This window comes from Gopherus evgoodei, chromosome 15 (genome assembly GCF_007399415.2).
Source record: "Gopherus evgoodei ecotype Sinaloan lineage chromosome 15, rGopEvg1_v1.p, whole genome shotgun sequence".
Classification (NCBI taxonomy): domain Eukaryota; kingdom Metazoa; phylum Chordata; order Testudines; family Testudinidae; genus Gopherus; species Gopherus evgoodei.
Window position 1 is genome coordinate 2600058 of NC_044336.1, and position 22309 is coordinate 2622366.

The window sequence follows — 22309 nt, forward strand, 5'->3', positions numbered from 1 at the left end:
CTGCCCTTTACTCATACAATAAAAAGAACAATATTTCATTGTCTCAGCATTCAATACTAAAGCAAATCTTTACAGAAACAGCCAAAATTGATCACTTTGGCAGCATATCTCTCTGCTGATTACCTAGGCAGAATAGGGGTGTCTATGCAAATATAGTCTGCTCCTGACATCCTTTCTCCACATCTTTTCCTCCTGCCCTAGATGGCAGGAGAGAGCTGTCAGACCCTGCTTACAGTGAGTAGCTGAGGGCTATAAAGCAGCTTAGCTGCACTGACAGGGAATGGGACTCGGTGGCATGTTTCTTCCATTAATTTGTCTTCTCCATTCCTGCCTCACAAAACTGACCAAGGAAATCCACAAGGGTGCAGAAGCATACCACAAAAATTATTGCAGGGATGAGGAAAATACTTTACAATGAGAGACTTAAAGAGCTTGGTCTGTTCAGTTTATCAAAAAGAAGATCAAGAAGTGACTTAATTACAGTGTATAATACTCTTAAGGGCTAGATCCAGGAACTTTGGCACTGCAATGCTGAGTGTTGCAACATCTACCGTTTAGGCATCTTGCCACCCAGTGTAATCCTCAGCCCCACGTTTGGTGCCCAGCATAGGAGATGCATAACTCTTGCATTTGGGGAGGCTGGGTGCAAGTGCCAGAAGCTCCCTTGAAGTGGGAGGGATCACCAGTACCTGGACCACGGATCCGCCCCCCGCTCCACCCTGAGCCCCAGCTATTTCTCAGCTTCCTCCCACCTGAGGCCCTGCCCATCTCCACCCCCAAAGTCTTGCCACTGCTTAGTCTCGTCCCCACTCCACCTCTTCCCCAAAGACCTCCCCCTCACTGCCTGCTCCTTTCCACTGTCTCCTCGAGGACTCCCCACCTGCTGCTCAATCCTCTCTTCCCCCTCCTCCAAGGACACCCTGCCCACTACTCACTCCTCTCTGCCCCCTTCCCCGAGCCCCCTACCTGCTCCTTTCTGCCCCCTCCCCCAGGCTCCTTTGTCTTCTCCTATCCACCTCCTCCCTCAAGGCTCTCCCATCCACTGTTTGCACCTCTCCACCCCATCCCTCAAGCCCCCCGCCACTCACTCCTTTCTGCCACCTCCTGTTTTAAGGGTGAGCAGCAGGTGGAGAGGGGGTGGAGAGGAGCGAGCAGGGACTCAGGGAAAGAGGCCTAGTGGGAGTGGAGCTTTGGGACAGAGTGAGGGCAATGCCACTGTTTGGGCACCAGTGCCCCCCCCCCACTTCTGAGGAGCTTCCAGCGGTGACAATCCAAAGGTGGCAGGCTGGCACGCCTCCAGTGGGAGGTGCTCAACATCTGGCATTTTGTGCTCTGTTTGGAGAGACTTAGTCTCCCCAAGCCTCTTATACATGCCGCCAGGCTCCCTACACAATGCGCAAGGAGAGTTAGGTGCCTAAGAATGGGAGCCACAAAAGGTAGCACACTGCACAGGGAGCCACCTAATCTAGCCAATAGGAAATTCCACTGTGAGGGGTGTCTCCTAAGCCCCACCCTTCAAAGGTAGCTAGGCACCTAATTGTGGGCTGGGGGGAGGCACCTCTCTCTAATCCGCATTCACAGCCAGGAACCCTCTGTTTGGGTTAGGGAGGGGGAAAGAGGAGAGAGCGAGCGATTCCCATCCCATTATAGCCAACAGCCCAGAGACAGGCAGGCAGGCAGGCAAGCATGCCCCCCGCCCTTCTGTCTGTGAGGCCAGTTTGGTAAGAATGCTCTGAAAATGCCTGCTGGGTGGGCTCTTAATGTGAGACAGGCAGGGGATTGTATAGTTTGAGCATCCCACTAGCTAGAGTTACTAAGCAGCTTTGGTGTATCAGGACTTAGTTTTGCACATGCCTGCTGCTGGAACACAGGCACTTACAGGGTTAGGTGGCAGCTAAGTGGGAGTTTTGAAGGACTCAGTGGCACCTAAATGTTGGACTTAAGTGCCTAAAGTGACTGCTAGGCACCTATGTCCCTATGTGGATCTAGCTCTAAGTACCTACATGGGGAGAAAATACCAGGTACTAGAGGGCTTTTTAATTTAGCAGAGAAAGACAAACAAGAACCAATGGCTGGAAGCTGAAGGCAAACAAATTCAAACCGGAAATAAGTCACAGAGTTTTAAAGATGAGTGTGATTACCAACTGGATCACAGTGTCAAGGGAAGTGGTAGGTTTTCCATTTTTTGATGTCTTCAAGTCAAGGCTGGATGCCTTTCTGGAAGATACACTGTAGTGAAACACACATTACTGGGCTCAATAGATGGGTAATTGCGTGGAATTTAACAGTCTGTGATATACGGGAGGTCAGGCAAAATGATCTAATGGTCCCCCTGGTTTTATTATCTATGAATCTATTAATTCAGTGCACAGGATAGACTGCAGCTACTCAATACTCAATTTTGTTTCATCCTCATTGTTCAACTTGTGGCCCCCAAGCCTTATTTACTGCACACTAACCATAATCCACTCTGAATATAGAATTCTAATTCCTCCATGTGCTTTCCAAGGATGCTCATCACAACAGTATCTGAGAGCTTCAACTATATTAGTGGAATTATTTTCCCAATACCCCTATGAGGTGAAGTGGCATTGTTATCCCTGTTTTATACATGGAGAGCTCAGGTGCAGAGAAATTAAGGTAAAAGGTATCCACTAATTTTTGGTCCCCAGATCTGAGACACCTAAGACCTGATGTTTCAGAGTATATTATAAAGTATATAGCACTTTATACTTTCAAAGCACAGTTCCCATTGACTTCAGTTGCAGCTGTGAGAAGAGTTAAGAAATTTTTTTCAGACAATGTAAATGACAATTTCCTAACTCAAAGAGTATTGCAGCTAGCATTGGGGAATTTTTTATTAGATCTTGTTTTAACAGATTAAGAGGAACTGATCACTTAAAATTAATGGTAGTCTAGGTACAAGTGATCATGACTTGATCAGATTTATAATGTACACGCAGAATAAAGTACAGGCTAGTAATAAGATAGATAGACAGATAGATACACATACACACACACACACACTTGGTGCTTTAATAGAGCCAATTTCACAAAGCTGAAAACAATTATGAGCCAAAGCAGCTGGGAGGATTAATTGAATCAGAAAAATGTGAATGATAATTCGGAATCATTAAGAACTCCTGACTTTAGATACCAGAAAAGCCACAAACCCACAACTGAGGAAGAATGCTGTGCTGATTAAAAAAACAACTTGGTTTGGAGGGGAAGTGAAGGCAGCAATAAAAACAGTTTTGGTGTTTGTTTATATATATAATGGAAGAAAGGGGAAGTTGATAGCAATGAATATAAAATATAAATCAGGAGCTAGGAATTGTAAAAAAATGATAAGGGATGCAAAGGGACAAAAAAAAAATCAATTGCCAGCAGCGTTAAGGACAAAAAGAAGGCGTTTGTTCAATATATTAGGAACAAAAAGAATCCTGGTAATGATCTTGGTCCATTACTAGATGGAAATGGTAGAATTATCAATAATAATGCACAAAATGCAGAGGTATTCAATTAATATTTCTGTTCTGTATTTGGGGAAAAAAAACAGATGATATAGCCATATCACATGATAACACTCCTTCCATCCCACTAGTATCACTGGAGGATGTTAAGCAGAAGCTATAAACATTTTGAAATCAGCAGGTGCAGATAACTTTATTCAAAACTGTTAAAAGGGCTAGCTGAGGAGCTTATTGGACTATTAATACTGATTTTCAATGAGTCTTGTACAGGCCTTGCTAGAGCCTTAGGCATAACTAACAGTATGAACCAAAGGCTGTGAACCAGAGTAGGCCTGGCCTTGGCAGAATAGCAATGACCAGGTATTAGCTAATATCAAGCAGGGGCTGCTCTAGGTATTTTGCCGCCCCAAGCACGGCAGGCAGGCTGCCTTCGGCAGCTTCCCTGCGGGAGGTCCCTGATCCCACGGATTCGGCGTCACGCCTGCGGGAGGTTCGCCGAAGCTCTGGGACCAGCAGACCCTCCACAGGCATGCTGCCGAAGGCAACCTGCCTGCCGCCCTCGCAGCGACTGGCAGAGCGCCCCCTGTGGCTTGCTGCCCCAGCCACATGCTTGGCATGCTGGTACCTGGAGTCGCCCCTGATACCAAGTAAGCACATTCCTGGCCTAAGAAGATGATACAGAAACACCCAGAGTTCAAAAGTAAATGAGTAAACAAATTCTGAAAGGATTGTAGAGGAACACACTGACTCCTTGTGAGATAAGGATGGAATGACAGGATAATAGATGAGGATGTTTTGTTTGAACTAGCAGATACAAGATATAAGAGTGATAACTAACACCATCTAGAGTGTAATAAGAACATAAGAATGGCCCTACTGGGTCAGACCAAAGATGCATCTAGCCCAGTATCCTGTCTTCCAACAGTGACTGGTGCTACATGCCCCAGAGGGAATGAACAGAACAGGTGATCATCAAGTAATCCATCCCGTGTCACTCATTCCCTGCTTCTGGCAAACAGATGTTAGGGACACAACTCCAATACGTGAGTTGTTTCTATCAATGTATAAAAGAAGAAGTCATAGGAGGCTCATGTTTGTTTCAGTCAAGGGGACGGCATCCTCTTATGTTGCATGAGCTTTTACCTTGTCACAGGCATACATGTGTTAGTGTCCTTCCGGCCCAATTGGACAGAGAACTAGTACTGTGCTTTCCTGACAATAAACCTGGCTGAATGGTTTCGCCACCAAACCAAGCCTGTGGTCCATGGGTGCGTGTGACTCCTACATTCGGGGAGGCTGGGCATGAGTGCTGGAAGATCCCTATAAGTAGAGAGGGGCACTGGCACCTGGACCATAGCCCCACCCTGTGCTCCTCCCCACGGCCCACTCCTGCTTGGCCTCCTCCCCGCCATGCCTTGCCCACACTCCATCCTGGGTGAGGCCATGGCCCAGGGGCCCTTTTGGCTGCAGGCTGGTGAGCCTCCAAAGAGACATGCGCTGCATCCTGTTATGGATGCTTAGCCTTCCCTGGCCTCTTATACCCGCCACCCATGCAGTGGTCTTTATTAACAACATCGAGGTCTGCTAAATCAGCATGCTGAACTTTCTGCTAATGCAGCTAACAGTGGAGGTCCAAGAACTGCAATACTAACAAAATCTTGAAGGGAAGTTAAGACCATAAGAACAGCCATACTGGGTCAGACCAAAGGTCCATCTAGCCCAGTATCCTGTCTTCTGACAGTGGCCAATGCCAGGTATCCCAGAGGGAATGAACAAATCACATAATCATCAAGTGATCTATCCCCTGTTGTCCATTCCCAACTTTTGGGCAATAGAGGCTAGGGACACCATCTCTACCCATCCTGCCTAAAAGCCATTGATGGACCTATCCTCCATGAACTTATCTAATTTTTTTTAAAACCTGTTATAGTATTGGCCTTCACATCATCCTCTGGCAAGGAGTTCCACAGGTTGACTGTGTGTTGTGTGAAAAAATACTTTCTTTTGTTTGTTTTAAACCTGCTGCCTATTAATTTCATTTGGTGACCCCTAGTTCTTGTGTTATGAGAAGGAGTAAATAACATTTCCTTATTTACTTTCTCCACACAAGTCATGATTTATAGACCTCAATCATATCCCCCTTAGTAGTCCCTTTTCCAAGCTGAAACCTCCAGTCTTATTAATCACTCCTCTTACAGAAGCCGTCCCATATCCCTAATAATTTTTGTTGCCCTTTTCTGAACCTTTTCCAATTCCAATACATCTTTTTTGAGATAGGGTGACCAGATCTTTATGCAGTATTCAAGATGTGCGCATACTATGGATTTATATAGAGGCAATATGATATTTTCTGTCTTATTATCTATCCCTTTCTTAATGATTCCCAACATTCTGTTTGCTTTTTTGACTGCCTCTGCACAGTTTTCAGAGAACGATCCACAGTGACTCTAAGATCTCTCTCTTGAGTGGTAACAGCTAATTTAGACACTATCATTTTGTATGTATAGTTGGTTATTATGTTTTCCAATGTGCATTACTTTTGTGATGCAGCAGGGCCAGAGAGCAGCAGGAAAGTAGTAGATTGGAGGTATATAAACTCTAAAATGATCAAGGCCTTATTCCTTGTGGACTAGGGAAAGGTTACTACAGGTTAATTAGAGCACCTGGAACCACTTAAGTCCCCGCCCAATACCTAATTACCTACCCCCACCCACTTCAGTCAGGCAGAGATAGAGGGAAGGAGAGCTGACTAGAGTTTGGAGGAGTATTACTGTTAGTCAGAGGACCGGGGGAAGGGAAATTCTACCCAAGTAGGGGGAGTCCCTCAGCACAGACAACTGACAGAAACCCTACCCCAAGGGAGAGAGGGTAAGCGGCCTGCAAAGCTGAAGGGGCTGGGACCCAGAGTAGGAGAGTGAACCTGGATCCCTTCCCTGCTCCCCCTCTCTCCCACCAGAGCACTAGCAGAGCCCACCACAGTGCCCAAGAATAGAGTTAAGAGGTGCTGCCCATGACCCATCACACCAAGAAAAAGTGCAGGACCCACCACAGTAGCATCAGCCATTTCCCGCATTTATCAACATTAAATTTCATATGCCATTTTGTTGCCCGATCACCCAGTTTTGCAAGATTCTTTTGTGGCTCTTTGCAGTCTGCTTGGGACTTAAGTCAACAGAAGATTGGAAGAAAGTGAATGTTGTGGCAATATTTACAAAGAGTAAATGGGGAAATTATAGCCTGTCAGCCTGTCATCAATCCTTGGCAAGATAATGGAGTACTTCACATGGGACTCAATTAATAAAGAACTAAAGGTGGGTGAGGTAATTAATACCAATCAACTTGGGTTTATGGAAAATAGATCCTCTCAAACTAACAATATCTTTTACGGATGAGATTACAAGTTTGGTTGATAAAGGTAATAGACTATTGTAAGGCATTTGACTTGGTACCAAACAACCTCTTGAATAAAAAACTAGAATGACATAAACTTAACATGTCACACATTAAATAGATTAAAAATGAGCTCACTGATAGATCTTCAGATGTAATTGTAATGAGGAGTCATCAGTGAGTAGGTCTGTTTCCAGTGGAGTCCCACAGAGATCAGTACTTGGCCCTACACTCAAACATTTTTATCAGTGATCTGGAAGAAAACACAAATCATCACTGATAAAGTTTACAGATGACACAAAAATTGGAGGAGTGGTAAATAATGAAGAAGAAAGGTCACTGATACAGAGCAATCTGGATCACTCAATAAACTGGTCAAAAGCAAACAATTTTAATATGGCTAAATGTAAATGTATTCATCTGAGAACAAAGAATTTAGGCCATGCTTACAGGATGGGGGATTCTATCCTGGGAAGCTGTGACTCAAAAAAAGATTTGAGGGTCATGGTGCATAATCAGCTGAACATGAGCTCCCAGTGCAATGTTATGGTGAAAACAGCTGATGCAATTTTGGGATGCATAAATATGGAATCTCAAGTAGGAGCAGAGCAGAGAGGTTATTTTATCTCTATACTTGGCACTGCTGGCATACTGTGTCCAATTCTGGTGCCCATAATTCAAGAAGGATGTTGATAAATTGGACAGGGTTCAAAGAAGAGAATGATTACAGGACTAGAAAACATGCCTTACAGTGATAAATTGAGCTCTTTGAGTCTATTTAACTTAAAGAGAAGGTTAAGGAATGCTTGATGACAGTCAATAAGTACCTACATGGGGAACAAATTTTTAACAATGGGCTCTTCAGTCTAGTAGAGAAATGTGCAACATTTTCCAGTGGATGGAAGTTGAAGTGAGACAAATTCGGACTGGAAATAGGGCATACATTTTTTAACGGTGAGGGTAGCTAATCACAGGAACAATTTATCAAGGGTCCTGGTAGATTCTCCATCACTAACAATTTTAAAATCAAGAATGGATGTTTTTTCTAAAATATATGCTTTAGGAATTATTCAGGGGCAGTTCTCTGCCCTGTGTTATGCAAGAGGACAGACTAGATGACCACAATGGTCCCTTCTGGCTTTGGAATCTATGAATATTATTAAATAGTTGATTCACACAATGCAGTTTCGGTTGACCCAAAACTATTCACAAATGTGACCTAATTAGTATCAGCTGAGAAAATCTTTTTTCCAGGCCAGAAACACAGCTCTGTCTTTATAATCTGCAGCCCAGTGGTTAGTGCACTTGCCTAGGATGTGGGTGAGCTAGGTCTGAATCCCCATCCTGAAGCAGGGAGTTGAACTCACATCCCTCATCCCAACAGAGCACCTGACCTAGTGATCAACATACTGTTCTGGGGTGGGTCTCAGTCTCTCCTGTGGCAGCTGTTCCACTTTAAATGAATATTCATTGGGCTAGTGATTAAGGCACACATCTACAAGATAAGACATGTGGATTCAAGTTCTTCCTCTGAATCAGGCAGAAAGAACATCTGAATCCACATCCCTACTTCCCAGAGGAGTGCCTTAATCACCAGTGTATATAATCATTGTCACTGCCCCTCTCTCTCAGGAAATTAAGTTTTAAAGTTTCTTACAAGTCTCTACCAAACACATGCAAACTATGATTTTTCAAAGGCTTCTTACATGACCAAATTGGGGGAGATTTACATGGGGATGGCAAAAGGCACCTCCCCATTACCAATCCCAACCCTTACCAAATGTCAAGTCCCTGCTCCATGGCTTCCAGTTCTATGAGATAGGTATATCTCCCTATATTAATTAGTTGGTGGCAACAGCTGATTTCCTTCTCAGCTCTTCCAGGGGGGCGGGGGTGAAAGGGTTTGAGGGTACCCCACAGGAAGGAGTTCCCAAGTGAGCCTTCCTGAGTCCCAAAAACGTTTTTTTGCACTTGGGTGGTGGCAGCATCTACCCATTCAAGGTCAGAAAAAAGCTGTAACCTTGGGAGTTTAACACCGGCCTTGAGTGGCCAATATTAATTTTTTAAAAATCCTCGCGGGCCCCCACCTTCTGCACTCAAAGTGCCAGAGTGGGGAATCAGCCTTGACACATGGTCAAAACAATGTATTTTTCCCTAACCTCATTCAGAGCAGCGTACCTTCAACACTACTTTATAGTTCAGAATGCTGGGAAATGACAAAGTATGACGTGTCCAAACTGTCTTCATTTCATACAACCTGACTCAGAAAAATCCTCTGTAAGTGCAGCCAAGAAAATATGAGAACCCATCAGTACCAGAAGATATTGGAAATGGATTTGCCATGTGCATGAGATGGAAATGGATTCCATCACCAGAATAGCAATAAGATGGACACCTGAGGGCAAGCAAAAACAAGATTGCCTGAAAACAACATGGCAAAGAGTAGTGGAAGCTGAAATGAAAAACTTGGGGAACAGCTGGGGAACCATTGAAAGACTTGCCAGAAACAGACAAGAGTGGAGGAGCTATGTCATAAACGGATAGTTAAGAGTTAATGGAACAGAAGTACTTCATATCTCTTTTGCCTGTAACCGGTTAACAAGATCAGTAAGCCAGGCTGTCACCTGACCAAAAGACCAATCAGGGGACAGGATACTTTCAAATCTTGAGGGAGGGAAGGTTTTGTGTGTGCTGTTAGTTTTTGGTTGTTGTTCACTCTGGGGGCTCAGAGGGACCAGACGTGCAACCAGGTTTCTCTCCAATCTCTCCGATACAGGCTCTTATAAGTCAGAATAGTGAGTACTAGGTAGATAAAGTGAGTTAGGCTTATGGTTGTTTTCTTTATCTGCAAATGTATATTTTGCTGGAAGGAGTTCAAATTTGTATTTTGCTGAAAGGATTTTAATTTGTACTTGTATACTTAGGCTGGGAGGGTATTCCTAGTGTCTATAGCTGAAAGTTCCTGTACCTATTCCATTTTAAATTTACAAAGATAATTTTTACTATTTTTTATTTCTTTAATTAAAAGCTTTTCTTGTTTAGGAACCTGATTGTTTTTTTATTCTGGTGAGAGACCCCACGGGACTGGGTCTGGATTCACCAGGGAATTGGTGGGAAGAAAGGAGGGAAGGGGGAGAGAGAGGCTAATTTCTCTCTGTGTTAGGATTACTGTCTCTCTCAGGGAGAGTCTGGGAGGGGAGAGAGAAGGAGGGGGGAAGATGCATTTTCCTCTCTGTTTAAGATTCAAGAAGTTTGAATCACAGTGATCTTCCAGGGTAACACAGGGAGGGGAAGCCTGGGAGAGGCAACGGTGGGGGAAAGGGTTTACTTTCCTTGTGTTAAGATCCAGAGGGTCTGGGTCTTGGGGATCCCTGGGCAAGGTCTTGGGTGGGGGGACCAGAGTGTACCAGGCACTGGAATTCCTGGTTCATGGCAGTGCTACAGGTTCTAAGCTGGTAATTGAGCTTAGAGGAATTCATGCTGGTACCCCATCTTTTGGACGCTAAGATTCAGAGTGGGGAATTATACCATAACAAGCTATGTCACTGCCCTAAACACCAGAGGCATAATGGGTACTAACTAACTCATTTTCACAATGCCTGAACTGCTTTGGCTGAAATTTCCCCTAAACAATTCAGACTGAGGCAGGCACCTGGCTTGGAAAATTTCATCCTGAATTGTTGAAGTTTGGTAAAGTTATAAACAACTGAAAACAGGTTTTTATAAAATGTCAGCCAGCCCTATTAATAAAGGGTGCTAAAAGCCCCATCTAGAGTAACAATAGATAATAAGACCTTGGGGGCAAGAAGGTCCCTGATTGGTGCAGAGAGGCGGGAGGCCCCCCCAACACTGTCCTGTGCTTGAAGGTGGGTGATGAAGTGGGAGCCATGGCACCTGTATGTCAACTACCCTGACAGTTAGGAACTTTTTCCTAATGTCCAACCTAAATCTCCCTTGCTGCAGTTTAAGCCCATTGCTTCTTGTTCTATCATTGGAGGCTAAGGTGAACAAGTTTTCTCCCTGCTCCTGATGACACCCTTTTAGATACCTGAAAACTGCTATCATGTCCCCTCTCAGTCTTCTCTTTTCCAAACTAAACAAACCCAATTCCTTCAGCCTTCCTTCATAGGTCACGTTCTCAAGACCTTTAATCATTCTTGTTGCTCTTCTCTGGACCCTCTCCAATTTCTCCACATCTTTCTTGAAATGCGGTGCCCAGAACTGGACACAATACTCCAGTTGAGGCCTAACCAGCGCAGAGTAAAGCGGAAGAATGACTTCTCGTGTCTTGTTTACAACACACCTGTTAATGCATCCCAGAATCACGTTTGCTTTTTTTGCAACAGTATCACACTGTTGACTCATATTAAGCTTGTGGTCCACTATGACCCCTAGATCTCTTTCTGCCATACTCCTTCCTCGACAGTCTCTTCCCATTCTGTATGTGTGAAACTGATTGTTCCTTCCTAAGTGGAGCACTTTGCATTTATCTTTATTGAACTTCATCCTGTTTACCTCAGACCATTTCTCCAACTTGTCCAGATCATTTTGAATTTTGACCCTGTCCTCCAAAGCAGTTGCAATCCCTCCCAGTTTGGTATCATCCGCAAACTTAATAAGCGTACTTTCTATGCCAACATCTAAATTGTTGATGAAGATATTGAACAGAACCGGTCCCAAAACAGACCCCTGCGGAACCCCACTTGTTATACCTTTCCAGCAGGATTGGGAGCCATTAACAACTACTCTCTGAGTACGGTTATCCAGCCAGTTATGCACCCACCTTATAGTAGCCCCATCTAAATTGTACTTTCCTAGCTTATCTATAAGAATATCATGCGAGACCGTATCAAATGCCTTACTAAAGTCTAGGTATATCACATCAACCGCTTCTCCCTTATCCACAAGGCTCGTTATCCTATCAAAGAACGCTATCAGATTAGTTTGACACGATTTGTTCTTTACAAATCTATGCTGGCTATTCCCTATTACCTTACCACCTTCCAAGTGTTTGCAGATGATTTCTTTGATTACCTGCTCCATTATCTTCCCTGGCACAGAAGTTAAACTAACTGGTCTGTAGTTTCCTGGGTTGTTTTTATTTCCCTTTTTATAGATGGGCACTATATTTGCCCCCTTCCAGTCTTCTGGAAGTGCTGGTACTGGCTGTCCTGGAACTATGGGACCTTATACCATTAGACAAGACTACAGACATTACAGATAAAGCAGTTGGTTGTTGTATTATATCCTCAGTGGAAAGCTCAGATTAGAGCCATTAGTTACTACTTGAGGATAAGGATGGCAGAGACACCAATTTAAGTGTTAATGAAACAGTTAGATATTTTAATGCAAAAATTACCAATAGGACCAGCCATAATCCCACATCTGTGGTCTCCAGTCTTCTGGACTTAGGTTGACAGTCATTTGAAATACAGTTGTGTACATCATGTGAGCGACCATGCCAAAGAGACCTAGAAAAATATAACTTAGTAAGATATATTAAAAAATAAACACATGCAAAACCCATTTCTGACACTTTATTGGAGATTATTCTTGAATACGGAGAATGCTTTGTGAAGTAGTTAAAGATCTAAAAATAGCTGAAAAAATACTTTACACTGTAAAGAGAATGTAACATCCACCACACTGCTTGTGCTTCTCCACAAACTAGCAACTCATACATGGGAAGCCCCTTCTGTCAGGGATTGAGTTGTTACAGTCACCTCTACAGCACCATGCAAACTTTCACTGTACACTGGGGAATGAGGCTGGGATATTTAAAAACTATTTAAGGAGTTAAAGTGTACAAAACCTACTGAATTTTAGTGGCAGTGAAGCGCCTTACTCCTTTAAGCTGATTTTAAAACCTTATATGAAATTCACACTAAGTAGTGTAGCTCATAGGGTTAGCTTGCCTTCATTATATTCAGCTGTAATGCAAGGAACCTACAGACCTATATCCTGTAAGATGTTTGCTTCAGCAGTTTTAGCATAGGGCTTGAGGTCTATGAAATTTGGCACAGATAAATGGCCCAATGGAAAACCAAAATATTGGGGAGCTGAAAATAGAGTGTTTAAGGGGAATTTCAGACCACAGGAACATGAGTTCAACCACAAGGAGTATCAAGGCAACGAATTGGTGTATATAACAATAACAGGTACATGAGCTACATCTGCAGATACCTAAGCACAAGAGGGCCATGACAATGAATTAACACATATGACAATAAATTGAGATCATTGATATACTAATCTATAGGAGAAGGACACTCCAATGTTAGTAAGAGGAGGAACTACAAATAAGGAAAAGGGGGAAAACACCTACTGAATATGCATCATACATAATGGCATCAGTATAACATATTATAAGAGTTGCATCCCACCACAACATCACCCTTGTTGCTCCTGCCTCTAAACTTAACCCAAAGATTCTCAACAGGCTTTTCTCCAGTTTCATACTGGAGCTCTGAGCAATCATACTGCTCTCTTACATACAGTGCAACTCCTCCACCTTTCCTTACCTGCCTGTCCTTCCTGAACAATTTATATACATGCATGACAGTGCTCCAGTCATATGAGTTACCCTACCAAGTCTCTATTATTCCAATTATATCATAGTTCCTTGACTGCGCCAGTTCTCTGAAAACATCCACTCAATGTGCAGTGGCAGTCAAAAAAGCAAACAAAATATTGGGAATAATTAAAAATGGGATAGATAATAAGACAGAAAATATCATATTGCCTGTATATAAATCCAGGACACATCCACAAAGAATTATGGAATATCAGGGTTGGAAGGGACCTCAGGAGATCATCTAGTCCAACCCCCTGCTCAAAGCAGGACAAATCCCCAGTTTTTTGTTTTGTTGATTTTTTTTGAACCCCAGTTCCCTAAATGGCCCCCTCAAGGACTGAACTCACAACCCTGGGTTTAGTAGACCAATGCTCAACGTGCAGATTTGGTCGTCCCATCTCAAAAAAGACATATTGGAATTGGAAAAGTTTAGAAAATGGCAAAAAAAAAAATTAGGGGTATGGAACAGCTTTCATATGAGGAGAAATTAATAAGACTGGGACTTTTCAGCTTGGAAAAGAGACCACTAAGGCTGATAGGATAGAGGTCTATTAAATCATGACTGGTGTGGAGAAAGTAAATAAGGAAGTGTTATTTACTTCTCATAACACAAGAATTAGGGGTCACCAAATGAAATTAATAGGCAGTAGGTTTAAACAAACAAAAAGAAGTTTTCTTCACACAATGCACAGTCAACCTGTGGAACTCTTTGCCAGAGGATGTTGTGAAGGCCAGGACTGTAACATGATTCCAAAAAAGAACTAGATACATTAATGGAGGATAGGTCCATCAATGGTTATTAGCCAGGATGGACAGAGATGGTGTCCCTAGCCTCTGTTTACCAGAAGCTGGGAATGAGCGACAGGGGATGGATCACTTGCGGTTCTGTTCATTCTCTCTGGGGCACCTGGCATTGGCCACTGTCAGAAGAGAGGATACTGGGCTAGATGGACCTTTGGTCTGACCCATTATGGCTGTTCTTATGTTCTTATTTACAGAGTTACAGGTCTATACTGAAATTTATGTTTTTAAGGTAGGTTAACCAGGAGATGACATTTTTCAGGAATGTTCCTTTCAGGAAGGTGGTAACAGACCCTTACTAGTCATTGTGTAATGGGCACTGTCCATTCACCCTGCACGTCCATTAGTATCCTGAGCCTGAGGCTAATCAGGAGATTGCAATATTGACAAGAGAGGAAAGCCACAGGAAAAAACAACCAGAAGGGGGGATCCTGTTTCTTAATAAGGACAATGGATTGTTCTGATATACCTGGGCGTGCAAACAGACACCCTGAATCTTTCATCTAGGAGGCAAGCTGACAGTAAGTTTGTCTCATGAATGAAAGATCACAGCTATGAGACAGAAAAGTATCTAGTTAAATAAGTCTGTGCCATAGAATGCATGTTATTATTTTATTTGATATGTAACCATTTATTTCCAATACTCTTGTACTTGCTATCAATTGAATTTCTATTCTTTGTTAAATAAACTTTTACTTGTTTTTACTATAAATGTATCTACCCTTAACTGTGGCGTAGCTACCACTCAACAAAAATACGTTTAACAATGGTACAGCTATCACTCCACGCTTAGTTATGGCTCAGGTGCTGCTCCACCAGAACAGCCTTAACTGTGGCACAGCTGCCACTCCACCACAATATGCTTATCTAGATTGCAGCTACTGCTCCATCAGAATACCCTTAACTATGGTGCAAGTACCACTCTATGCAAATACCCCTAACCATAGCACAGCTACTACTCCATACGAATATCCTTAACTGTGGTAAAGCTACAACTCCACCAGAATACCCTTAACTATTGTGCAGGTAATCGCCACTACTATATACTTAACTACAGTGAAGGTACTGCTCCACTAGAATAGTGTTAACTGTGGCACAAATGTTGCTCCACAAGGAACACCCTTTACAATGGCACAGCTACTGTGGCACCAAACTATCCTTAACCATGGTGTAAGTACTGCTCCACCATAGTATCTGTAACTAGCACACAGCTACCACTCTACCAGAATAACCTTACCTATAGGAAAGATACCACTCCACCAGTATACATTTGACTGTGGTGCATTCTAAGACCAGAAGGGACCATTGTGACTATCTAGTCTCACCTCCTTTATAGCACAGGCCAGAGAATTTCCCTAAAACAATTCCTGAAGCATATCTGTTAGGAAAACATCCAATATTGATTTAAACAGTGACAGTGATGGAGAATCAACTGTGACCACTGGTAAATTGTTCCATGAATTAATTATTTTCACCATTAAAAATGTATGCCTTATTTCTAATCTCAATTTGTCTAGCTTCTGCTTCCAGCCATTGGATAGTGTTTTATCTTTCTCTGCCAGATTAAATAGCCCCTTGTTAAATATTTTTTCCCCATGTAGGTACTTACAGACTGAATAAAGTCACCTATTAACTTTCTGTTTGTCTGTCACTGTAAAGGCATTTTTTCCCTTTACACTTAATCATTTTTATGGCTCTTCTCTGAACCCTCTCCAACTTATCAACATCTTTCTTGGAATGTAGGCACTAGAACTGGACATAGTATTCCAGCAGCATTTGCACCAGTTCCAAATACAGAGGTAAAATAAGCTCTCTACTCCTAACCATGGTATAGCTACTGCTTCATCAGAATACCCTTCAGGGTTCTGCACTCTTCTTACCCATCACCGGATTTAGAATTTTACCTCCAAAGAGAATAAATGTGTTAGCGCTTGCTAGTGCATAGGAGCCTCTTTCAGTCCTCTTTTTGTTGTATACTGAATCCTCTTGCATATTAACTATTCTTCCAGAATCTTTAGGATATTAGCAAAGAGTGTTTGAATTCCAAGGCACAGACTGTCAGCTCTCAACCTTCGAGCAACCTGTATTCAGGAAATTCATGTGATTGAATATTGTGTTTTACCTCATTAATGCTCATCCCTCCAAGTCTGTGGGAATACGGATGTGGAGGGAAAAGACCCCTCAAACTACAAAAAAAAATGTCTGCAGAAGTATGATGTAAACAAGACTTGGTGATTGATAAGGATGCCTATGATGTAATTCTGTTCTGTGATTGATAAGAGGCACTTGTTAGTGCTGCCATTTTCTGTAATGGATGAAATAAGGATCCATTGAAAGATGATTTTTAACTGATTAAGAACGGCCAATAATCACAGCCACCAGTAATAATGACTGGATTAGAATTCCCTTTATCTTATTCATCATGTAACTTACTGCTACCATAAAAGAAATTCCATAAGTAATTAGGTAAAATGAAAACAACAAAAACAGAACACAAAGTGAAATTACTCACAGAAAAGCAATTTCTCCTCCAAACGGAATTTCTTTGTTTAATCATGATAAAAGAGACAGAGGGTGTGGAAGTGGGCTGGGGAACACAGACTGCTAGCACTCCACCAGTTAAGAGGAAAAGAAGAGAAAGACAGAGGCCAGCTCTTTGCCTTACACCAAGGGAGGGAGAGTAATGTATCTATTCTTTCTCTATAGTGTTGTATTAATCTTTGATTGTCAAATAAGAGGCTCAAATGCAATTATTTCATAAAAGATTATCAATCTCAACTCATTATTAAATTAAAATATCCAACCAGTTTTTAAAATCCTTTGTTGTTTCTTTATGCTGAAGGTTTTGTTTGTTTTTAATTATTTTTCTGCTTCTTGTTCACATTATAAATCAGATATCATCTCTGTGCTTTTTCTGCAGCACATTGGAGAACTGGCACATTTATGATATCAGAAGGGCAGGTCTGTTGGGAGCCAAAGTGAAGCTCATGAGGGATAAAATATTTTCTGACGGCAGCTGTGTCTGACACTCCACATGCCATCAGCTGAATATAAGGCTTTCTCTGTAAGATAAAATCTGGCATAAGAGTGCAGCTCCTGACCGAGATGTAATGTTCACACAGCTCTCAATCAGGGTTGTGGTACAAAGTCTAAACTGCCAGTTAACTAATGGCAAAAATGACCCTACATTTAACCTTTTTTTTCTTTTTTAATAAAATAACCCTCCCCCATTGCACTTGCTCTACTCAGGCACCTTTTGTGCTGAGAGCAATTTGCTGTGACAGAGAGCTGCTGTTGACACCTTTCAGCCAGAATTCAAACAGAAAGACCTCCCATTAAAAACTCCTGAGGAGAAAATTAAAGAAAAACTACACACAAAAGAGCATAAAAGTGAACTCTGTGTGAATCTTGCCACCAAATGACCACCTAATGTTAGAGAAAAGCCAGGGAGCTCAGACCCCATTTTACAGTGGTGCAACCCACACTATGGAGTCATTGCCTGGCACCTCCGTAGTGACTTACTCATTTATTCTGTCAGGTTTTTCCTGACACAATATACAAATAATTCCAGTTATCCAAATGTCCTTGTTAGCCAATTCCACAGGGTGTCTCTCATGTATCCCTATGTTAATCACACACCAATAACTTTTCAATGACCTCTTAGTGCTAATCAATGGCTTTGTATTTGTGTAGCGGTTCTGAGTGGTTACCTGCTGTTACAGAGACCTAAGCCCATTTCAGCAGCAAAAGCAGCTTGGCAGGACAATGTTGAAAAGAAAAAACTCTGTGTTGAATCTAAAGTAGAAACTGTATAGTAAGAGCTAAGTCATTCAGAATTAAATTATGTCCACTGTGGTTTTAATGCAATTTTGGTGTTTTAATAAACTCAAAGTGTTTTTTTTAACTTTTTAATAAAGTGCAAAGTATTAAGCAAATTTCAGCTTTACTGCTTTTGTCCCCCGTGTTTGTATATCAGTGAAACTGAAGCTCAAAATAGCACATCTGTTTATCCAACTTCTCGGTTATCTGAACGTTTTGGATGTCCCCAGGCCACTCAGATAAACATGAGTGTACTGTAAGAGATCCCTGCCCCAAACTGCCACAAGCCAAATTAGACACAACACCGCACAACTAGGGGTGACAATAAGCAAGGAGTGTGACAGGAGGGCCAGGGAGGCTGAGGCCAGGTCTACACTACAGACCTGTAGAACTATGTTGTAAAAATCTGCAGCCCTGAGCAACTGATCTAACTTTCCATGTAGATAGTGCTAGGTTGACGGGACAGTTTCTAGCTACTGCTTCTCAGGGAGGTGGATTAACTATGCAGACAGGAGAAACTCTCCAGTCTGCATAGAAGCATCTTCACTAAAGTGGTACAGAAGCCCTGTATGTAAAGACAAGACCTGAGGGTTAAATAAAGGATCTGCAAAGGGACCGTGTATGGAATGGAGACCACAGTGGAACTCGAGATTTGTAACTCTCTAAAGTTGGTTTCTTGACAGCAGACATCGTCATACAGCTGCATTCAGGATCGCCCTACTTCTTATTGTGCTGCTATCTGGGAGCCCCGGAGAAAGGAAGAGTAAGAGGCATTTCTTATAACTTTTAGTCCAGTGGCTAGAGTAAGGGTCAGCAGCCCTTCAGAAGTGGTGTGCCGAGTCTTCATTTATTCACTCTAATTTAATGTTCCGTGTGCCAGTAATGCATTTTAACAGTTTTAGAAGGTGTCTTTCTATATCTATAATATATATTATATATACTCGTTCATTAGTCCATTCGTTTATATGCCAACCCCCCAAAATGGATAAGTAAAAATAACAAAAACTGTATGACACTTTCATAAGTCAACCCTATAGTTCAGGGGTTGGAAAACTTTGGCTTCTGGCCAGTCAGGGTAAGCCACTGGCAGGTTAGGACATTTTGTTTACCTGGAGCATTCACAGGCATGGAGCCCCTCAGCTCCTAATGGCCACGTTTTGCCGCTCCCAGCCACTGGGAGCTGAGGGGCTCTGTGCCTGCAGACACTCCAGGAAAACAAAAGGACAATGTATTAGATATTCAATTCAATGATTCCATAGAGTTCAAAATCATCAAATTTTGGTGTAGACCCGTTTGTTAGCCGACCCTGGCTCTTTGATGCATCACTTTTTTACAAAAAATATTCAGCTTATGAATGAATATATACGGTAACTAAACTATTGTTGTATGTAAAGTAAATAAGGTTTTTTAAATGTTTAAGAAGCTTCATTTAAAATTATATTAAAATACAGAGTCCCCCGGACTGGAGGCCAGGACCCAGGCAGTGTGAGTGCCACAGAAAATCAGCTCACGTGCCGCCTTTGACGCATGTGCCATAGGTTGCCTACCCCAGCCTAGAGCAATGTTTCTCAGATGTGGCCACACATGGCCACCAGTGGCTTTTCATGTGGCCACAACAGCCTCCTGGGTGGTTCTCATAAACGGATAGTAGGAGTTAATAGAACAGAAGTACTTTACATCTCTTTTGCCTGTAAAGGGTTAACAAAATCAGTGAGCCTGGCTGTCACCTGACCAAAGGACCAGTCAGGGGACAGGATACTTTCAAATCTTGAGGGAGGGAAGGTTTTGTGTGTGCTGTTAGATTTTGGTTGTTGTTCACTCTAGGATCTCAGAGGGACCAGACGTGCAACGAGGTTTCTCTCCAATCTCTCCGATACAGGCTCTTATAAGTTCAGAATAGTGAGTACTAGGTAGATAAAGCGAGTTAGGCTTATGTTTGTTTTCTTTATTTGCAAATGTGTATTTGGCTGGAAGGAGTTCAAATTTGTATTTTGCTGAAAGGATTTTTATTTGTACTTGTATACTTAGGCTGGGAGGGTATTCCCAGTGTCTAAAGCTGAAACACCCTGTAACATATTCCATCTTAAATTTACAAAGATAATTTTTACTGTTTTTCCCTCTTTAATTAAAAGCTTTTCTTGTTTAAAAATCTGATTTTTTTTTTATTCTGGTGAGATCCCAGGGGACTGGGTCTGTATCCACCAGGGAATTGGTGGGGAGAAAGGAGGGAAGGGGGAGAGAAAGGTTAATTTTCTCTCTGTGTTAGGATTACTTTCTCTCTCAGGGAGAGTCTGGGAGGGGGAGAGAGAAGGAGGGGGGAAGGTGAATTTTCCTCTCTGTTTTAAGATTCAAGGAGTTTGAATCACAGTGATCTTCCAGGGTAACCCAGGGAGGAGAAGTCTGGGAGAGGCAATGGTGAGGGAAAGAGTTTACTTTCCTTGCATTAAGATCCAGAGGGTCTGGGTCTTGGGGGTCCCCGGGCAAGGTTTTAGGGGGACCAGAGTGTACCAGGCACTAGAATTCCTGGTTGGTGGCAGCACTACAAGTACTAAGCTGATAATTGATCTTAGAGGAATTCAGGCTGGTACCCCATCTTTTGGACGCTAAGGTTCAGAGTGGGGATTATACCATGACAGCGGTGATGTGGGGGGCAAAGCATCAGCCTCTCCCCCTCCCTCCATGTTGCTCCTGGATGTGCTGCCCTGCACCACCTCTGAAGAGAGATGGGGCACAGTGCTGCAGGAGCAAAGTGAGTTCTTGACCCATGTTGGGAGGAGAGGGGTTAGGTGGCAGGCTCCAGCAGCAGGTCTTCAGGAACCTGACCATGTGGTCGTGGGTTCCAATCAAGGGGCAGCATGTATTGACCCCCCCCCACAACTCTGGCCATGCAGTCCTGGCCTCCAGCTGCGGGGCTTCAGCCTCCGGCCCCTGGTTCCAGCTGTGCAGCAGCAGGTGCTGACTCCTGGCTCCAGTTCCGGATTCCAGCTGTGCAGTGGCAGGCAGTGGCCACAGGTGCTGTCCCCAGCCGCATGACAGCAGGCTCCAAGCAGGGGCTTTGGGCACCAACACCTTGCTCTGGCTGCAGGGGCAGCAGGTGTTGATCCCAGGCTCTGGCCCCCAGTTCTGGCCATGTGGTGGCGAGCACTGGCCCCAGGCTCCGGCTGTGCGAACCAAGCCCCTGGCACTGATCCCCTGCCCCAGCTGCACAGCAGCAGGCAACAACCCACAGCTTTGTTCCTGGGGTCCAGCACATGGTGGCAGGAGCTGGCCCCAGGTGCTGACCCCTGGCCCTGGCCATGCAGCAGTGAGTGCTGGCTCCAACCTCACAGCGGTGGGTGCTGACTCTTGACTCATGTGCTCCAGCAGCCAGCACTGTGGCAGCAGGCACTAGCCCTAGGCGTCAACCCACAGCTCCGGCTGCGTGGCAGCAGGCTCCAGTGCTGGTTCCAGCGACAAAGTTCCTGTCCCCAGCTCTGGGTTCTGGCCGTGGTCACTGAGCTCCAGCTCTGACCGCATGGCAGCAGATATCAGGCCCTGGCTCTGGCTATGCAATAGTGGGGCTTATCACCCATCCCCATCACCCCCAGCATTGTATCCATCCCCCTCATTGCCCTGGGCCCCAGCTGCCTCCTCAGGGCCTGCATCCATCCCACCATCGCCTCTGGCTCCTGCTGCCTCCCCCACCCGAATCCAGGGCTTAATGGGTCCTGGCAGGGCTGGCTGCAGGGTTTTTGCTGCCCCAAGCAGCAAAAAGAAAAAAAATAAAGCTGTGATGGCAGTCAGCTCTACTGCCGTCACTTCAGTCTTCGGCGGCAATTCGGCATCTGATCCTTCGCTCCGAGAGGGAGACATGGATTTCCACCCCTCTCCGTTGGCCGCCCCAAGCCCCTGCTTGCTGGGCGGGGGCCTGGAGCTGGTCCTGGGATTTGCTGAGAAAAGTGATATTAACACACATGCAAGTATCACTTTTTACAGCAGACTTACTAGCTATCTGTGAAAAGTGATACCTGTACATTTATTAATATCACTTTTCATTGCCTCCCAGATAGCTACTATGTGTGCTGTGGTATTAACAAATCTACAAATAGCACTTTTCACAGCAAGCCCCAATCTAAGCCCTGGGTGGGGGGGACTGAAGAGGGAGGCAGCATTATTTTTGTTATTGAGTCTGCCAAAAAACCCTACAAATATACATTACAATGATTTGGATGTGAATCTGTCTATATGTAATTGTTTTTCCTAAAGTTAATTA

At 43.6% G+C, this 22309-nt stretch overlaps 1 protein-coding gene across 1 annotated transcript in view; it reads right to left on the bottom strand.

The window, feature by feature from the left end:
• Positions 1-22309, bottom strand: part of GSG1L2 (GSG1 like 2) — a 68741-nt gene that overhangs the window by 7937 nt on the left and 38495 nt on the right. The window contains exon 4 of the mRNA XM_030534857.1: positions 12223-12334. Coding sequence (XP_030390717.1) covers positions 12223-12334 — 112 coding nt within the window. The remainder of the gene's footprint in view (positions 1-12222; positions 12335-22309) is intronic.